Source organism: Hippocampus comes, unplaced genomic scaffold (assembly GCF_001891065.2).
Source record: "Hippocampus comes isolate QL1 unplaced genomic scaffold, H_comes_QL1_v1.1 scaffold59, whole genome shotgun sequence".
In the NCBI taxonomy this organism is placed as follows: Eukaryota; Metazoa; Chordata; class Actinopteri; order Syngnathiformes; family Syngnathidae; genus Hippocampus; species Hippocampus comes.
Window position 1 is genome coordinate 1,455,468 of NW_017805406.1, and position 20,556 is coordinate 1,476,023.

Here is a 20,556-nt window from a genome sequence, read left to right on the forward strand (position 1 = left end):
GATGTGATGTATCCGAACTGTACGCTGCGCTCACGTTGGCTGTTGATTTTTTTTTTTTTCCACTTTTGGAAGAGGCCTGATTCCAATCTAAGGATAGCCAATTCCATTCGGGGTTTTTTTTCTTTTTTACTATGCCTGGTTGATGTGTCATGTTGTATCACATCAACCATGTTGCGCAAGTAATGCAAAATTAAAATTCCTGGATCCGGATTTGCGTACATGCCACACCATACAGAAACAAACTGTTTGCATAACCCTTTGAACACACCACAAAAACAAAAAAACAACCAAACAAACAAGGGCGCTTCATACATATCAGTCCAAATGGCATTACAACGACGACCACACATGACCACAACAAAACAGCGTGGTTTCTCTCGCGATTAAAATATAGTGACTGTTGACGAAACAAGCGACACCTCAGCAGCTGTCATCAAGTGTGTCTGTTCTGGAGGGAAATCAGCCTTTTTAGTACGTAGCCGCAGGACAGATGTGGCGTGATGAAAACCAGAGGAGAGAGCTGTCAAACGTCTGCGAGTGGTGTAATAATTAACATCACAGCTGCTTAATGTGGCTTTCCGTCCAGTACATATTTTAAGATTGGATGCTGTTTTTGAATCCCCTTCACACTTTCACGGTTGCTGTTTTTATGCCACCAGTTTGTGGACCACAATCCATGACGGAAATTGTTTCCTAATGTCCGAAAATAGTTCTGAACTGAACCTGGAGAAGACAGTATTGGATTTGACGGAACAGCAATTTTAGGATGTAAATATTGTACCATAAACGACATCGACTGTGGTTCTCCATTGGATGTTTTGCAAGCATATGACTTTTTTTTTTCCCCCCGAGATCAAATCTGTCTCCACAGCTACATGCAACGCTTACAGCTTGTAAGTGTCTCCCCCCCTGCCCCCCCCCTTGTTGCTGCCAAGTCGCTGCGCTCAAACACTTTGACACATTGACACATTATTAAATGCTCAGACAGCGAAAGGAGTTCATGGAGTGTGAGGTTCCTCTAGCAGAGCACTCAGATACACATCTCAGATACATACATAGCCGTCATATCCCTCATCGCTCGAGTCGCTTTGGTCAAAGTGACTCAATTCAAGGAGAAAGAGTTGAAAATGGGGAAGTGAAACGTATGAGATGCAATGCAGTTTCTGTCTATTAACCAGCAGTGTTTTGGAATTTCTCGGGTGATTTGCAGCTCCAAGATTACACAGTCAACAATTAAAAATGGACTTTAACTCTGAGAATGCAATATTGACACTTCTTATCCATCCATTTTCAACATTGCTTATCCAAGTCAGAAATATTTTTGCCTGAGGTGAGTCAATATTGGGGCATGTGAATATTAGTGCTTGTCTGTATTCAGGACAAGGCGAGGTTATTACAATTAAGAAAAAGTACCGTAATGAAATAATGAAAACTCAAATGTTACAAATATTTTCGTGAACCAAATAAAAACAACAAAATGCTTAAAAAAATCAAAACTAACTGAAGCTTCACAAAATAATTGTATTGATAGCAGAAGTCGAAACTATTATCAACTATTATTATAACATTTTTTCTAAAGAGCAAGCAATGTTTGAGAGACAAGAACACAACGTGAAGTTATTCTTGTGTCGTTTCATAACGCAGCCATTTTTTTTCTCATTAAACAATGTGTCCTTTCCTGACTCTCGCATTAAAGGAAGGAGGTGAGGAAAAAAAAAGTTTGTCCTCTCCCCTCTGTTCCTCAAGGGATCTTCTTCCAATTAAATAACTTTGGTCCATTTATTTTTTTATTTTTCTATGAAGTTAACCCTTTCTGGGGCAGCAGTTACTCCAGTGGATAGTTTATCAGGTTACAGGGTGCACGAAGGGGTTAATGTCAGATTTTGCCGGCACTCCTGATACACTGGCAACAAAATATCTTCGCTTTTTCGGAAGTCAAGACTACCTTGATCCCCAGGGAGTGAGTGACAGTCCAACGATATTAGTGTCCCGAAATGTGCATGTGGAATTTTGAGAATTCAATTTCTTTCATCCCTGGGAAATGAGCTTTGCTTGGTCACAGTTGGGATTAAAAGAAACACTTTAAGTTGCTTTTATTTACCGGGTCCCCCGTGTTTGCCGTATTAGACGATGATACATTGAATATGAAGCGATATTTTAGTGTTCCGTTGGGATTACAAGAGATAAAATCTCGATGAGCGGCACCCACGATTGATGCAGATTCCCACTTGGCTTTGAATACGCACAAAGAAAGTGTCGCGGGCCTTCAATAAGCCTTTGCGTTATTTCAAAGGTGGTCTCGTCAGATTCAAATCGTCTGCACTGTGGTCCTTACCTCATATAAACACCAGCCCAATATGCTTGCTGTGGGCAAGGTGATGAAGTTAGTGCGAATGCAAGAACGGTATTTCGCCGCAAGAAGCGAGGTGCTTTTGGAAGCAAACGGCAGACATCACTCGACTTTTCACGTCAAACCTCCTTATAGGCTCGTTCGAGCGGCTTCTTGAAGAGAAAGGAGAGCAAATGAATGTCAGCACCAAAGACCTCTCTATGGGTCGCTTGGACAAGAGCGCGGTCGTTTTTGCTTTGCCGGCACTTGAAAGGTCTTTCGGGACTTGTTTTGTAATCTCACTGAGTCAAGCGAAAAAGAAAAATGCCTCTGGCAATCTACTCCAACCTAGGAGATGTTATTATGGGCTAGATTTGACCATGGGCAACAGGACATGAATTTTTATTTTGCGTGCGGTAACAGACCACATTCAAGCAAATGGCTAAGGCTGATCCTTCCTTAATGGGGTTGATTCTTGACATTCAAAACCGGAATCCAGTCTTCCACCTCTGCTGGACCTGGTGGGGCAATAATCATCATAGCACGTGCATTACGTGTAGCTGCATAAGGGGGTGTTGCTAGAATGCCGTGATTTTTTTTTTTGTGCGTGTGTGTAATGGCATGTCAGCCACTGGTGATTGTTGTGTCACCTTGCGGAGTGGCCCACTATCGACAAAAATGCAGGTCGGGGAGCAGAAATTGAATCACGCAATAGGGCCTTTTTGCGCTGACATCACGCCCCTCTGTACACACGTCAGCAGGAGGTCCACACGTGGAATTTTCCGGTGCTTCTTGGGTGTTTGAAAGAGAAATGCGATTGTTAACCAATTTGCTGTGTGATGTTCAGCTCGACCGAGACAGGTGGGGGCAACAAAACATTTAAACCTATGCCAGGTTTGCAGCAGGGTGAAAAGTCATTTGAACAGGAAGGAGAGCTCATTTCTCGGCCGCACAACCATATTGGTTCATTTTTAGCATATGGTACATACTACATGCTACTTAACCCCCGCCCCCGACGTATTTTAAACAGGCGATCTGTGTAGGAAATTACCCCGTTGCAGGCCAGTAATCGCAGCCGACTCCCATCATGCGAACTGCTATCTCGCCTTGAGGCTGACATTCGGCAAATCAATGCTGTTCCAGCTAAACTAAGATCAGCTGTCAACTATTCCGGGTCAGTGAAGCAGTTTCGCTTTTATTTCCACTCGTCTTCGCACACACTTCGGTGAGGAGAGAAGTTTGACTTGTCAAGTGTAGTTTGTTGTTTTGTGACGGTGATTTTATCATTATATGGTGGTTTTGCAAACTCGCTAACGAATTCCAATTAGAACAATACCACCACACGCTTGTAATTATCCGTAAATTGGCTGTTCTTTTCTCGTTTTTTTTTTCCTTGCACAACATAATGCCGGTTTTGTGAACGTAATGTAAGAATACAGTAGCTCATTATTCCTCAGCCATGGCAAAGCGAAGGCTTCAGATTGACTCTCACACAAAATTAGTGACTCGATTCGATGCACATGGCAAGTTCATACTTCATTGTGAATGTGCGGTGCGTTGTCAAACCATCGTTGTTAACCTAAGTGAGTGTTTAAATTGGACTTTCGTTATCTTCCTGTGAGCTCGAAGAACCGCACGATATCAAGTCGATGACGATTAAACAAAATGTCGCCACCATAATAACTATATTGACTATCCGGGCAATGTTTAAAGTAACCTTTCAATATCGTTTACTGTTACAGGCAAAATAGTCTTAATGGCAAAGATAAAAGCACTCAGGTAATTCTTTCAATCTGTCTGAAATGAAATATATTTTGAGATCTTGCACAGGGCAGCGATTCGTCCTTAGTGTTGCATGAAAAAGCATGAACCAAAGAAAATGGGGAACAAAAAAAAAAAAACAGGCAAACTTCAAACATACTTAAAAGGCTTTAAGCACTTGTGACTGGGTTTAATCTTGCTTCCCGATGTTAATGTCAGATTTTTGGACGGAGCAAATGGCTTGAGAATAGCCCTCTCAAACCGCATCTCCCTCCCTGCCTTGCATTGTTACGTCTCCTTCATACGGACTAAACACGAAATCGTCAGTTGACGCTTTAAAGACCCACAGTGGGCTGTTGGAGGTTTCTGAAAACATTTAACACTTTCCGACGTAACACCAACCACATCGGCATGAATAATTGTTTCCCATTCTAAAGGATTCCAGCAGGATTTTACATTCAATTTTCGAAAAAGTATGAGGGAGGCGGGGTGGGGGGGGGGGATGATCTAATATGGCACAAATCACCGAATAAGCTCGGGAGGAACCGGGCGGACGTGACAGCAAAGCTGCAAACCCCAAAATATAAAGCACGATGCGGTGTTTAAGATATGTGCACCTTCTCTTTCAAGCCAGTAAACGTCGTAGGCCTCGTGTGCCACGGAGTACTGGCGCATTTTCATTTAGACACAACGCTACACCCACCCCAATTTGCCTGCACTTCCTCTGTCTCGTTGACGGTGCCACACTGCAGCTGGAGTTGGAAGAAAGCCCCGCAGCCTGTGCATATCTTATCCCACCCCGCCTGAGAGATAAAAGGCATATGCCGGCTTAAACTTCCTGATGATAATGATTATTAATCATGTGCGCGACATACAACCGTGCGCAACTGACATTCTTATTATCGTCACGTCACCGCCTGTCAACGATTCTCTCTCATGAATCGTTAGCATCCCACTGGGTTGTTTCATGTGCAACAAAATATACCCGTTGGACACTTTATTACGTACAACCACACAGTGCGATGAGAACCGCGCGAAATGATGTAGGCATGCCAGTATGCGTCAGACTGATATTTTCCACACCGCTGCAAACTACGACTGCAATAATCTCCATATTGTTCATTGAATACCAACCACAACCGAGAATTACCATATTTGTAAAAGCAGATTTTCTTTTTTTTTGTATTCAGCTATTGTACGACTAATTAGGACATATTTTCCAACCGGTTCCTCATCTGTGCATTAGTGTGCAGTTTATCGCACTGCCATCGCTTGTTTGACCTTGCATGGCAGTCAAGGGGTGCACCAGACACAGACACACAGACCGCTTGCTACCAGTGCCCCCCAAAGGCTATCTTGGGAAGCAGCTTTGACCTTTGCGGAAGGTTGTCGGTAGCAGACAGAGGAAGGAAAACAGTGGGGGTGGGGGGTGGGTAGTTGGTCAAGCAAAGCAGGAACAGCAGGATTGTGTCAGGAGCGATCCACGTCAGGCAACCTGAGCTGGCGGCGGAGAGGAAACCATGCCGAACCCTAAAGAAAGAGCTTAACATACTGGTCGTGTCACAGATGATACGCTTTCATCCGCCCAACTCAGTTTTGGTTTCAACACCCCTCTTGCAGCCAAAGCAAAGCGTTTACCCACATACGCACATTAGTGTGGGGAGGAGCAACTCATCCCCGACACTGTTTTAGCCACGCCCACCTCCCAAAAAAAAAAAATCAATGATAAAAAAACACTTCATGCTTTAGCCGCACAATTCCGCAGTACGTAGTTCTCACACAACGCTCATATTGAGCATTTGAATTTCCTCTGCAGCGGCGGTCTGGTTATTCACGTTGTGTCACCCGCAGAACCAAGGCAAAATCGGCGTCATCTTCAACGTGGGGACCGATGACATCACCATCGACGAGCCGGCTGTCATGGTGAATGACGGCAAGTACCACGTTGTACGCTTCACACGCAGCGGTGGCAATGCCACGCTCCAGGTGGACAACTATCCGGTCATTGAGCGATACCCTCCAGGTAAGACCAATGACAGCCGCTGCCTGCTAAATGAGGGCCAGTCCGTTGCATGTTTGCCTCAAGATCAGTCGGCGAATGATTGCAGGTTGGAAGTCAGCTCTCCCACTCGTGCATCACTCCGAACGCTATCCATTAAGTTGCCACCCACGCGTCCATAGTGGACCTTTCAAGTTGCATCAACAATCTCGTGATCTGACACTGATACACTCGCCTAAAGCCGTCTCGCTAAGTATATCTCGCAGTTAAACGGCTTTCATCAGAACCTGTCATTGCTGCAATCTGCCGCCGATAAGCAAACACGCTCACGTGCGCCGCGCGTTCAAAGCCGCTATTTTCTCCTCAACCTTCTTCTAAAAAAGCCGTTCCCTTTGGTGGAGATGACTCGTGCAAGCTCAAGTTGTGCATTTGGCAGCATAAACTACCTAATGAGGCGCCGCAAACGTCATCTACATCGACTGTCTTTTGAGCACAGAAGGATCAATTGAAAAGAATCCGCTGAAAATACATAACGTTAGGAGTGGCATGACATTCTCTTATTACCTCAACTCTGCGACGACATGCATACGCGGGAAACAAACCGGGAGATAATGTATTCATCGAAACCTCATTTTAAACCCAAAAGGGATTAAGGCTCGCCGGCCTGTGTACTTGCGCGCCTAATTTGCATGCAGATTGAAAAAGGGAAACGCAAACTGCTTTCATGTAATCACGGCCGGCTGCTCTTTAACCTGCTCTGAACCCAATCCACCTTTTTCGGAGCAGGTGCGGCGGCGTGCGCGGCGGGAGGAAGTTCCCCTCTCCGCCTCCAGCTGCGGGTGAAACTACGCACACAACCCCCAAATTCTTAATCACACGCGCACGTGTGTACACTCCGCGCTCCCACTTTAGCAATCAGTGATTTCTTTTGATATGATTTGAATTAGTAAACATTTTTTTTTTCCCCAGCCGCTTTCGCTGCGTAAGAAAGCTTGAACGCAAAGTGATTTCAACCGTCGTGTCTGGCGCCGCCTCTTTCATGTTACACCGTAATCCCGTTTATGTAGTCATCACCCGCGCACTGCTGACGACGTCGGCTGATTTTGTTTACCTAAGATCGATTGTGTGTTTATTTATGCATGGATGCATTCACGGATTCATGGGTTCATATTTCCATAATCTATATTTGTTTTTAAAAAGACTCACAGCTCTGCTGATGTGTACGTTTGCTCCATAAGAATTGACTCACCTCCAGAATAAATCACTTGCTGTTTATGTATTATGCACAATGTTGTCGCTGCCCCAAAAAAAATATATTTTTGACGGAAATCGATTTGATTCATCTTTGCTTCACAACGAACAGAATAAAGTATGTTCATGGTTTTTTATTGGACGGTGAATGAATCAACTATTTGACTTCTTCCACGTTCACATGCTGTAGCTGTAGTGTAGCCTTGCATTCTTTATTCCAATATGAACAAGTGATCATCACAATTTATAATGTGAAAGTTTTTTTTTGGGGGGGTATGAATTTAGTAGGATTTCACATACAATAACTGCACTTTAAAAAAAATGTTTGTTCAAAAATGACATTTTGCTTAATGAAAATATAATTCCAACTTTAAAATGTTGACACAACAAAGCATTACCAGAAAGCATTCTGGTTTGATTACAATCTACTTTTTACATTTTTGTTCGATTTGCTGCTAAATTCACCCCAATGAAATATCACGAACGACAATGTTGTTTTCTGCTTTTATCTTATATCCGACTGTCTAAATGTGACATTTTTTTTATAAATGCTTCTGTTAAAATGTTAATGAGTTTTCATGCCGCTGTTTTAACCATGTTTTTTTTTTACTCCAAGCATATAAACTTTTTTTTCCTGTGCTTAAAATAGCCCAACAACTTAAATGTGACATTTTTTTATAAATGCTTTTGTTAAAATGTTAATGAGTTTTCATGCTGCTAACTGTTTTTTTTTTTACTCCAAGTATATCAACTTTTTTTTCCTGTGCTTAAAATAGCCCAACAACACTAACTAGCGTAGCTATAAATAGCCTAAACTTGACTTCTCTAACTGTTGCTCTAAAAAAAAAAAATCTAATAACTCCACGTAAAGATACAGATGCCTAACCAGGTTGTTAAAGGTGTTAGCCATCATAACTCTGTTTCTAACCATGTGATCTTTCAGCTTGCAGACGTTAACCTTTAACCTGTCTCTCCAAATTCTCTGAAGGACACTATGATAATGAGCGACTGGCTATTGCTAGGCAAAGAATCCCGTACAGACTCGGTCGGGTAGTTGACGAGTGGCTACTCGATAAAGGTAAAAACAAAGAAAAGAACTGAAAAACTAACTAGTGATTAACCTTCCCCCTCCCCCCCGCCACCCCACCCCTCCCTCCAAGAGAGGCGCAGCGCCACAAGACAATTGTGACAAGGGTCGTGTTTATCCCAGTGTGATACAGTCCCCAATTGAATTGGACCGCCTAATGTCTGCCAATTGTTCAGAGCACAAACTCAGCACTGATTAAAAAAAAAAAAAAGGTTCCCACCGCACGTTTTTTTGAAGCGTTCCTTCCTTGTCACCCTTGCACCTTGTGGACCGGCTGCACCCTTAAACTGATTTTAAACCAATGAACTAAAAACACATAACTCATACCCAGCCCTCCATCGTCCCTCTTAACCACTGCCATTAACTTACGAGGGAGTATTGGGGCCCACGCTGAAAACAAAAAGACAAGGATAAGAAATGAGAAGGAAGTCGTAGAATGACGAGAATAAAACTGAAATTAGAAGACCAATTTGGAAACATTAAAGAAACCGACTTGTCATTGTAAAGTCACTAAATGTCGAGAGAAAAAAAGAAAAAGTTGGAATGATGCAAGAACAAATTCATCATATGGTGAGAAAAACATCTTCATAGAACAAGGAAAAGTCATGATTGCGCCTTAAATTCTCAAAAATTACAATAAAAAGACTAATTGTTCAAGAATAATATACGCTATTATTTTCTAATGTATGACTGTATGCTGAGGAAAAAAGAAGTGATGAGAATAAAGTCGCAATTCTACAATAAAAAGTTAGAACAAGAAGAATGACCTCATTTTACCAGAATAAAGTTGTAAGCTTTGTACAGGCAAATGCGCCAGTGCAGTAGAGATTGAAACAAAAAAGTTCATTATATTCGCCTACACAAGGTACAGTCTGTCAGCTTTGACATTCAATTAAAACGCTGACTTCATTCTCATACTATTTTCTATACAGTCCTGGTATTCCTTTTTGGTGTAGTAGTACGACTTGAAATTGTTTTCTTGTCGTATTACAACTTCCTTCTCATTCGTTTTCTTCTCGGTGTGGCCCGAACATTCCTTCGTCTTAACTAGATGTGTAAATGTGTGTAATCAATTGCTTTTTCCCGCCCCAGCTTCAGTTCAGCCTCTGACAAAAGAGGCCTGACAGGCTGCTGAAATGGTTCACTGTGTTTGCAGCCACCAACTTTGCTAATAAGTATTCTCCTGAAACGGGCCCATTACTGCAGTCCTCTCGCTGATGCTCGCTTATCAGCGTAACTGCTGTCAGCGGCGCCGTTACGAGACATTGTCCCTCGCAGGAGTTAAGGCCATTGGACTGGAGGACAACGCTGGAGTTTTTAATGGCTGCAGAATTCACTCGTCAGTGGAGTTCAGCCTCCATTTTGTTTTTACTTCCCCCATCCCAACCTGCCCCCCATTGCACTGATGCCGGTGACTTCAGTAATCTTAGCTTCTGTTTGGCAAAGAGATAAATAAAGATCCAGTTGAAACACCCGTCCCTTTTCCAATACGAGAAATCTAATTGAATGATGTAAAATGCATAAATAGGGACCTAAATATGAGCACCGCCTTTTCTTCTTGTAACCTGCATGTTTAAAGTGTAAATCCCCCCCCCCCCTCCCTAGCCCACCCCCACCGTTGAGCATTGAAACGATTTTTGGGGTAAATCACTAATACCAACATGGTACAAGTTGTACTCCCTTGCCACCCACGTGACTTTTTCATGTCTGCTTCACCTTTTTATCCAATCCCCTTCTCAATTTCATTCTGCCTGGCTTATAGGAAGACAGCTGACCATCTTTAACAGCCAAGCCGCCATTAAAATCGGCGGCCAGGACAAGGGCCGGCCCTTCCAGGGTCAGATTTCTGGCCTCTACTACAACGGGCTGCAGGTGCTCAAACTGGCGGCGGAGAACGACCCCAGCGTCCAGGTGGAGGGCAACCTCCGTCTGGTGGGCGACGCGCTCTCCGTGCTGACCACCGACACCACCTCGGCGACCCCGCTGGCCGTGTCCGACATGTCCACCACCATCATGGAGACCACCACCACCATGGCGACCACCACCACCCGCAGGCAGCGCTCACCCAGCTTGAGGGACAGCATCTCTCAGGTTAGAGCGTCAAAGGAACACTAGAAAGTCACTCCTGCCTTTCATACTTTGCCCACCAGTGGGGGACTTTATCCATCTGTTGATATCATCACTATCACGTTGCAATTATAAAAAACCATCCATACGGGACAAAAAAAAAAAAAACGAAATAACTGTGCCACGTACATCATCCGGCGCAGTTCGGAATCAATATTTATATGCCACTGTTGTAATGTAACATTTGAGAGTACTAAAAATGACAAAAAATTAAATTGCGAGCTTACTCCGTTGCTGCGCCTTCGCTCTGGGCAGAGAACTCGTCAGACAATGAACAGGTAGAACTGGCAACAACACTGAGACAAATTTGGAGAGAGAGGTATTAAGAACAAAGACGTGTTTTCATATCTTTCCACCGGGTGTAGCAATAGCACTCAAATAGTCACGTATTGGGAAGTACAGTGGACGGTGTTTAGAATTTCTGTCTCTCAGAGGTAATGTTTTTTTTTTTTCTTTTGTCCACCATTCACACAATCCACACCATAGTAGTTATGATTGTGAATGTGTGTTTTCCATCCCCCTCCCACATCCCCTTTTTTAGCTGTATCATCTGCAATGGATAATGATCCAAGTTTACCAGAGACAGTTGAGTAATTGTATTTGACTGTATGATATATATACATCAAGTGAACCGCAGTACAGCAGAGGAAAACGGTACTCGAATCCTACGTCATAAAACCATCTCAATATCCCCTTTTATGTTCCGTATTTGGAGGTTGACTTGATCTCGGTGTGCTCTGTGAAATTCAAAAGAATAATCTCCAACACGGCGGATAATGTGACATGTTGTTTTGGAATCAATCACGTACATTGGGAGAAATATTCGGAGGGAAAGACAAATTGAAAACATTTGCTTTCTCATTGTGAGACTGGAATATTATGACTAATTAAAATTTCAGGGTCTAAGTCTCACAGGAGGACTACATTTCTTTTGTGCCTGCAATAGAACAGGAGCGCTTGCGGTGTTTCGCTGGAACTGGAGGCCAAAGGTGCTATTAAAGCTTGAAATTGGCCTCAAACTTTTCCAAGCCTCAATAACTTCTTTTGATGCGCAACTTTTGTCGGCATTGTAGTTCAAATGCAAGCGCAAAATCGCACGGATCAATACTGTTCCTGACTAAATGTCCTCCGTTGAACAAATGTTAATAGAAATCGGAGGTAGGAGAACAGACTACAACGCAAATGCCACGATTATCATGGTTCACTTTACCCATAAATATATCGCATCCCAAATCGGACGGGGTCATTTTACCTGCGGCCCTAATGAGGGCAAACGCTATAGAAAATGGATGGACGGACTCTTCGAAACCGCAACACTGGCTTGCTCTCAGATGGATTCATTTGCATTTCTCTTGTCTCCTTTCCCTTCACCTTTGAATAGCCCTCCATATATTTTCAATTCATCTTAGCGGGCCGTCCGTTTACCATTCTGCTCAGGTTTATACTGAGGTCGCTGAGTGCCCTCAGCCTTCTTCAGGGGAAAAAAAAAACAAAAACATTGATTCAGCATGAGAGAATTTGTTACTGCATGATGCATCTTACAACACTATCGAATGCCGGCTGGGAATTTCCTTTTCAACATGACAGCACTTCCTTAGAAACACCGAAGAGTCTGCAATGGGGTGGGGGGCAAAGAATGAAAAGCAGCAGAATATGTGCACATTTTCCGTTTGTTCTTTCACTCGCATCGCTCCAAGCCCCAAACACTGAAGTGGAGCACTGAAACACATTGCAACATTTCGTCTTCATAAAGCGCACGGCAAACAAGCTCATAGGGCAGTGAGCAGAGGGATTGTGTCTTTGTCAAATCAGCTTTTATTCAATTTATTTATTTATTTTTTTTCTCCTCCACATAGCCGCAGAACTCGGATGATATTCTGGTGGCGTCAGCCGAGTGTCCAAGTGATGATGAAGACCTTGAAGAGTGTGAACCGGGAACAGGTGGGTTTTCTCTCTGGCAAAAAAAAAAAAAAAAAGAGAAGAGAGAGATCTGTAAGAGTATAAAAATCTCAGCGCCAATGGGTGTTTTTACTGTAAGTGCTCTAATCAATACTCAATTAGTCACCGGGTGTTGTCCACTTGAGCAAATGAACGCCTTGCTGCCAAATAGATTGCCCCTTAAAAAAAAAAAAAACAGCTTTGTAAATAGTGTGACATTATAACAGCACGACAGTGTTTAACTCACCGGTAAATTCACATTTTTTTTTTTCAACACTGCTTTTCTTTTCCTCCTATTGTGTGCCCTCCTGACACGATCGAAGCTGGAGGTCTTGTTGAACAAAAATAACATTGAAAAAATAAAAACAGGACCTCCATCTCGAGACAAAAAAACGAAACAAATCACTTGATAGAGAAAACGCGACAATTCAAATTCACGTCGACGTGAGCTTGGTCTTCCAGCCGTTGTGGCAAGTGCAGATGGCCTCAACAGAAGCATCGCCGTCCATCTTGATCGATGCGATGCTCACGGTATACCTTATGGAAGTGCCTCATACGTCCCTCCGAGTCTTGCTAACGACTTCGGAGAGCTAAATCTCGTTTCGCCTGACTATCATTACTTTGGCTACGCCGATCGGGCGGATCCATCGATCATAAGTGACGGCGAGGATTCACGTAGAAGGTTCTGCGCTGCGCCGCGCTATTTATAGGAGAACAAAAGGACACACAGAAAAAAAATTATGCAAATATTCCTGGTTCAAATTACAGTATAAAAATTTTATTGTAATCCTTTCATGCCCGGAAGACATGGGCCATTATTTTATTTTATTTTTTTTAATGAGTGGACAGCAGCAGAGTACGTAAACGTTCACCGAATTTAGCAAAGGCTTCGGTATGCGCTATATTCTTTTCTTTCTTTTGTATTGTCGTGACTTATGTCTACAGCTATCATAAAAATCTAATGCCTTCTACTAATTACTTTGTGTTACTTTTCGTGTAGAATCCTACTAAATTCTCAGGAGAGCAAGCTGCTGTATGATAGAGTCATTAGGAGGAAATGATAGCGGCCAGAGCGCGAGTTTATGGCACCGCAAGTGCGGCCATTTTAAAGACTTTCCCCATATTGAAACGCCCTCAATAATTAACATGACCTTCGCGATTTTTTTCTTTTTCGGTGTTCGCTGTAAATGCTGCCTATACATGTCCATAGCAAGCGCATGGCAATTGAATTGTTTATTGTGCGTTATTTGCTTCCGGGAGTCGTCTTGTATATTGGTGCCCTCGTGTGAACCTCCAGCAGTATTTTACGCTCCACACCCACACGGTGACTTCACATCCAAAGCGGTGGCTTTCGTTTGTGTATGGCCTTATGCAGTCCGTGTTGAATATTCTCGTGGTGTAAAATGATGCTTAAGAAGAAGAAAAAAATAAAATCAGTGATATGCCGGTTAATGGTAATTTATTCTTTACTGATATTTTACTTAATGAGCAGATTCTGCCTCTATGGTAATGAGCGTAACTGTTCAGGCGGAATTTTAATGCTGTTCTAATTTAGGATCCCCCCCCCACCTTTTCTGTTTCCCTTTTAGGAGGTGAATTAGTGTTGCCTATTATAACAGTGGATTCCCTTGAGCCCCCATCCATCGCCACCCGTTACCCCGTCATCCCTCCTCCCCCTACCCTCTTGTCCCCCCTCGAAACCACCAAAGAGTCTGTGATAGTCCCTCCTCACCCTTCCTGCCCCCCAGACCAGGAGGACTGTGGTGACACCGTGGAGGTCTCGGCCTTCGGCTCCGGAGAGATGACGGAATCTGATGACGAGGACTTTTACAATAATAACAACTCCCCGTTGGTCACTGACAGGACAGTCCTTCCGCCACCTCCCGCCGCCGGTGAGGGCGGAGTTCAGAAACCCCGCCCCTTACCCCCTTATGTTCCCACCACCAACCCCGACCAGCTCCACATCCCCGCGGGCAAAATGAACACCCGAGACCAGGTGCTTCTGCCCCCTGCTCCTCCATCCTCCCGAAACACACCGGGACTAACTTACCCCCCCAATTTTCCCCATGTGCCCACAGCCGACCCCACAGCCTCCGATGAAAAGATCCAACCGGGCGCCGTGGAGGTGATCAGGGAGTCCAGTAGCACCACGGGCATGGTGGTTGGTATCGTGGCTGCTGCTGCTCTCTGCATTCTAATCCTCCTCTATGCCATGTACAAGTACCGCAACCGGGATGAGGGCTCCTACCAGACAGACCAGGGCCACAATTTTGCCAACAATTTTGCAGTGGAAGGCAACGGAGCGGTGGTTAAGGACAAAAGCACAGCGACGGCCTCGGCGGCCAAGGCAATCACGAAGGGCAAAAAGAACAAGGACAAAGAATATTACGTATGAGTAGGCGGGCGAGGACTGAGAGGATGTGAGGGTGCTCCACTTTCAAATCACCACTATTTTTTTTTTTTTTTTTTAATTCTGGTTGGAAGTCAGACATTTCACAGGTAACTAAAGGCAACTGTCAAATGCAGACTGCAGTGAACACGAACATTTCCCTCACAGTTGCACAGCTACCACAACGCTGTCATCCATCATCCACTTCTTGTAAGTGCTTCATTTTTAAGTATTAACAACCTCGAGAGAGTCATATCCAGTGTTGCTTTGTATATAGCACGGATATGATGCGGTGAAAGGACCCGGGGGTTGAGTTTCCTCAGTGTTTTCTTCTTTGTAATCTCTGTCTCAAGTGTCGAAGTTCTCCATTATGACAGAGTGGCTGCAGAGCGGGAACACAGATGCTGTTAAAATGACTGGTTGTCTGATGTTTAAAAAAAAAAAAAAACAACTTTTAATGGACTTTGAAATATGTTCTAAAGGGAAACTGGTTTTGGAATCTGCCCTTAAAAAAATAAAAGAAAAGAAAGAAAATGGCAGGGGGGGCGCTTCAAGGCCAATTTCAGGGGCAATGCCTGCAACCCGTTCCAAATGTAAAATTGACCAGGATGACTACAACTGCATAATAGGACAAATTATGGAGCACAGTGAGCCGAGCCCTGTCACATGTAACGAAAATCCACAACTGACACCCACCATAAAATAAGTTTGTAATCGCATATGAATGCTACAAGTTGAAGGTAAATCGCTGAAAATGGAAAGGATCATCAAACACCCACATCTAGCATGTGCACAATTATGAATCCATGTTACATTAATGATTCTCATACAAGTGAGTTTTGAGGCGGGTTTTTAAAGATGGGCAGCAAAGATTGTATTCAGTAGCTGAGTTATTCAATGTGAAAAAAATTAATAAATTCACATGAGGCAATCAAGTAATTCAGCAAGGATACCGGTAATAATAAGCAAGCACACAAGCCAATACATTTGCATACGAGCAGTTTACATAAGTGGCATTCGGTGATTTACTTCATTAGAAATCCTTAAAAATGTTATTTCATTGTTCTAAGAGTAAGAATGACAAAGCAATTTTTCAGGGGCCTTGGCACCGCATGCTCGGGCCCTAACAAGATGGTCGAATTAATATGTATGCCTTCAAATAATTCGTTCTAGCACCTTTTCTTGAATGAAAGCATTCAGTCTTTTTTGGAAGATGGCAATGGGTCATTTGAAAATTTTAATCCTCGCTGGAAGCCTTTTGTTGATTTGGATTTTTGTTTGGGGGACATTGTCATGCTGAAAGTTTTCAGCTTTGGAACAGTACACAAGGTCCCGAACCTTGACAAACCCCCAGTTCCAGCTGTGAGAAAAACAGCCCCAAATATAATAAATCAAAACCTGATCCGACATATTAATTTCTGGGTGCTCGCACTGAGACAACCAGCTATTATTTTCCTCAACTATTGTTGCCAAAAAGCCAAGGCAGGAAATGTTATTTTGTCTCTTTTTGAAAGGGTTTTGTGTACAACCGTTCATAGCTTGCTCAGTCAGTCATCTCAGATCTGCACCAAACCAATTGCAATTCTTTTTTGGGGGGTGGGGGGGGCTTGTTTTTTTTTGTTTTTTGGTTTTTTTTTGCTTTATAAATTTTCCGAGCATTAAGGCAAAACACGTCAAACACAAAAACAAAAAATCTTACCTCATGTTTAACCTTTATAAACTTGGTGGACATGTCGGCGAGGTTTTGGTGGCAATTGACATGACCTTAACAAACGTGTTTAAAAACTGATATTTCCCTCCTACGTCTGCTCGGGGAAAACAGTCGAAGCCCAAAAAAAAAAATAAATCATACACATAGGTCAGCCAAGTGACTTTTCACTTCGGTCGTACAGTTGGGTTATTTTTCATGAAGACACAAAAAAAATGCGATAATAACAAGGGTGTGTTCCGTTTCTCCAGCCCCTGCCTATAATGCAGAACTGACACCATTGTCGAGTTCTTGTGGTACATGAACAAAAAAAAAAAAAAAAAAGAAGGAAACCTTTTCATTTCTGTAAGACGTAATCTCCTCAACCGTGTTGCATAATGAGGGTTTGAAGCCCCACCCCCCTCCACCACCCCGCTCCAGCCTGCCCTGCCAATGCCCGCAAGAGATGATCCTCATAAAAAATACAGAATGTTTAAAAAGGGATTTCGCTCAACACCTCGCAGCAAGCCGGATGGGAGTCGTTTATTTCTCTGTGGTCGGTGTGGCGTTTAATTCAACATAGGGTTAAATGTGAAAAGTTCCGTCTACACCAAGTGAAGGTATATCTGTAAACATTGCTTGTATGTATATATAGAGGCTAGCACACTCAAGAGGCATTGCGGATGCAAAGTTACAGAGAAGAATCAGCGTCCGAGATGCTCGTCCCTCTCCCCCAACTCCCTCACAGATTTCACGACGACCCAAAAACGCTGCGGCCCAACTTTGGGGCTGCGGAACATTCTTCCCCATTGTTGCTTCTTGGAAAGTGACTACTACGAAGCCAGCTCACTGTCCATCTTGTACCTTCCATGGGGAAAAAAAAGGAAAAAAAAAAAACTTTTACGGGATGATCCAAAAGCACACAGGAAATGTAAACATATCGTGGAGGCATAGATATTCCTTGTTAAGCTGACAAACATGTATTGTTTTTTTTTTCTATCAGTGACTTAAAAGACTATTCCATGAGACGAATAATTGATGATGTGTGAATTGTATTGATATTTCTCTGATATTTCGATGTACCTTGTCACCGCTCCTCCTAACACGTTCCATTTTAGATTGCCTTTGACTCGAGACAAAAAGCACACACTCTCTTTCGGATAGCTGCAAACATCTTGTGTTCCTGCATTATTCATGGCTCCGATTAAGCAGCGAAAACACGAGAATGGGACAAACTGAGGTTTTGGTTTGATTGCATTGTGCATTTTATATGTGCTGAATCTGTTACTCAATGGATCTAATAATATAAAGCCATTTCCTCTGTTGGGTTCTGTCTACATTGACTTATTATTCATGCTCTGTGATTCCCCTGTTACTTTTTTTTTTTTAATTTATTTTATTTTCATGAAAAGTGCCATTCGACGTGAGCTGTTCTGCGCTCGGAAAATATTCCATCCCTCACTCGTTGCTATTGTATAGTGTTCATGTGAAATGGATCTCAATATGTGTACAGGACGTGCATAAAGATACAACAAAAAAATAATAATAATACACTTGATGATATAATTTGTACACATTTGTGTTGTGTGCTGCTTCTTGGGCAAAATGCAACTTCTTTTGTTGATGAATGCATCGGGCTAAAAGTTTGAATTCATAGCTCAGCGCAGCTGAGGTCAGACATGTGATTTGTGATTGAATTAAGTCAAGCAATTACAGTTTTAATCAATGCATAAATCATCTGAACGCTGCCGACTCTCACATCATGATGAATTTTACTCAAAGGTCGCACTGGTCTACCGGTGACTCTGGGTGAGGAATAAATACGTTCTATGAATTGACACTGGCGTGATTTTACACACGAGTGATAAGGCGAACGTATTTTTCCACGCAAGAACAGCGTTTCATACAAGTTGGAGACCATGGTGTGGTTTACAAATGTTTCTTGCGCTTGAGTTTCATCATCACGGGCTCGCTATCTGCTCTCGTTTCCTTCCAGAGTACTTCTCTCTTCTCCTCAGGCGACGCCTCAGTCGAGCTTGTCTGGGCTCTGATGTCCAACACTTACCTTAAATTGAAGTGTTTTAGGGTTATTTGTTGTTGTTTATACTTTAGAATACAAATAGGCATCACAGTTGGGTCTGGTGTGGAGAGGGTATCTTGCAATAGGGATGAGAGCGGTAGATATGAATTTACAATGCTGGGAGTGTGAGGAAAAAAATGTATGAATTAGGAGAAGCGAGTTTAACTTTATGCCGAAATATATTTAGACAGAAAAAGAAGTAGCTCTGTCTTCGTGGACGGTTGAGAAAGAGCACGCCTTATGTAATAATACGAATTAATACATGACGACTTCCATCTATGAATCATAGATGGTGTTAATGTCTTCTGTGCAGTGGAATTCTGCCACATTTACATTACACACGGCATGAGAAAATACACGTCTGGGTACTGCACTCCACATTGTTGTAATAATTCATTTGTCCTGTTTTCTCAGATGCAAAGACTTCAACAGGCTTAATTATTGTGGGGCTAAAATGTGCACTCAGGCGCAATGATGGTTTCTATGCCGTTTGACTACCCCCTGCTGAAAAGACAAAGAATTGTATAATGAACACAAGTTATTGCCTCCACGAGAGAAGCTTTTTGCTTATGGAAAGATATGTTCTAATCTAAACAGTGAAAAACACCAGATGATCACACCGTAGTTCATATGGCCTTGTGGATTTTTGACAGCAAAGTCTGTCAACATGACAACGAGGTCAAATGTGCAACGCAAAAATGTTTTCTGCAAATCTAACACAGTATGGCTGGCCCAGAGTCACGAGTCAATCAGTTGATTTTTCACCTTGATTTTTAAAGATTAGTACCAAAGTTCAATGATAGATCTTCCGATCATAACGTGTCTGCTCACTATACTTTGAGCATCTGACAATTCCTGGCTGAGAAGAACATTGCCTTACAGGAGCAACCTCCCTATTCACTCCACCTGGCTCTGTCATTTTTATTCCCTCTTTCCCAAGCTCAAGGTGGTACATCCAGGAGGCCACTTTTGAAGACGTGAAGAGGTAAAGAGCTGTTTGGCGCCTATCCTGGCTTGCGCCTGGAGAAAGGCAGACTACATTACACCCTGGTCTAATCACAAAGCCCAGACATTCACATTTACATTGTTCTGGAGTGAGAACTAAATCCTGCATGCTGCACAGAATACAGGCGAGTGTACCACTATACACCCTCTCTTAAGTGGCATCCCTTTACCAGTTGCATCCATTAAATACCTCAAATTTTACAACTCGTAAAATTAAAACACTACACTTAAAAGTCAGCATGAAGGCAAATACAGTGGAAACGCCGGTCCGTGGGCTATGGAGCTGGCAAGCTCTAGGTTTAGAGGGCCTCACGAGCCTATGGAGTGTGGACCGGCATCTTCCAATATGTTTTGTGTTGTGTGTGGGTCCACATAAGACACTTTACTGAAAGTTAACTAAATATAGCGGCAGAGCACACATAGATAATTGAGCACATATGTATTTACAGGAACGTATCTGAGTGACAGGTAAAAGTTGAGTGCAGTCTGTTTGTCAACACTGTTCTCTGTGATGTTAAATTTATAAGATCTTATTTTCACTTTACAGGGACTTCAATCAACAAATTATTGTAATACATAAATTATGTAAAATTGTTCACTTTGCTTTACTATCAACAATAAATGGAACAACCAGTTCAGTTATTTAATGAGATAATTAATAAGTCTTAATTTGAGTGTGAAAAGCCTCATTTAGTGCAACAAATATTACTGGACTCCGTGAGCTGGTTTAAAGAACGGAACGGCCCTGTATGCCACACTTAGCCCTGAAGCTTGTAAAGCCGTACCCAATAAAGCAGTCGCATAAAATTGATGCTGGTCCATTTTAAATATGAGGCGTAGGCCCCTCCCAGATGACGTCATTGAATATGACCAATCAGCGTCATGGGAAATCTCTCGCCGATT

At 42.8% G+C, this 20,556-nt stretch overlaps 1 protein-coding gene and 1 long non-coding RNA gene across 14 annotated transcripts in view; one reads left to right on the forward strand and one right to left on the reverse strand.

Annotated features, from left to right (window-relative positions):
• LOC109517839 (neurexin-2-like) overlaps positions 1-15,396 on the forward strand; it is a 125,478-nt gene extending 110,082 nt beyond the window's left edge. For 9 of the 13 annotated variants that reach the window (XM_019873241.1, XM_019873239.1, XM_019873245.1 and 6 more), the window contains 5 exons: positions 5,942-6,113; positions 8,329-8,418; positions 10,190-10,518; positions 12,411-12,495; positions 14,082-15,396. In XM_019873241.1, the coding sequence (XP_019728800.1) occupies positions 5,942-6,113; positions 8,329-8,418; positions 10,190-10,518; positions 12,411-12,495; positions 14,082-14,887 (1,482 nt within the window). In that variant the 3' untranslated portion in view covers positions 14,888-15,396. The remainder of the gene's footprint in view (positions 1-5,941; positions 6,114-8,328; positions 8,419-10,189; positions 10,519-12,410; positions 12,496-14,081) is intronic. The other 4 variants (XM_019873248.1, XM_019873249.1, XM_019873250.1 and 1 more) reach the window with 2 other exon arrangements.
• Positions 15,397-16,158: 762 nt separating this feature from the next.
• Positions 16,159-16,655, reverse strand: LOC109517846 (uncharacterized). The gene is made up of 2 exons (XR_002168620.1): positions 16,561-16,655; positions 16,159-16,306 (listed from the first exon to the last, which is right to left on the reverse strand). It is a non-coding gene; the product is annotated as an uncharacterized LOC109517846 (long non-coding RNA).
• Between the last annotated feature and the right edge of the window lie 3,901 nt (positions 16,656-20,556).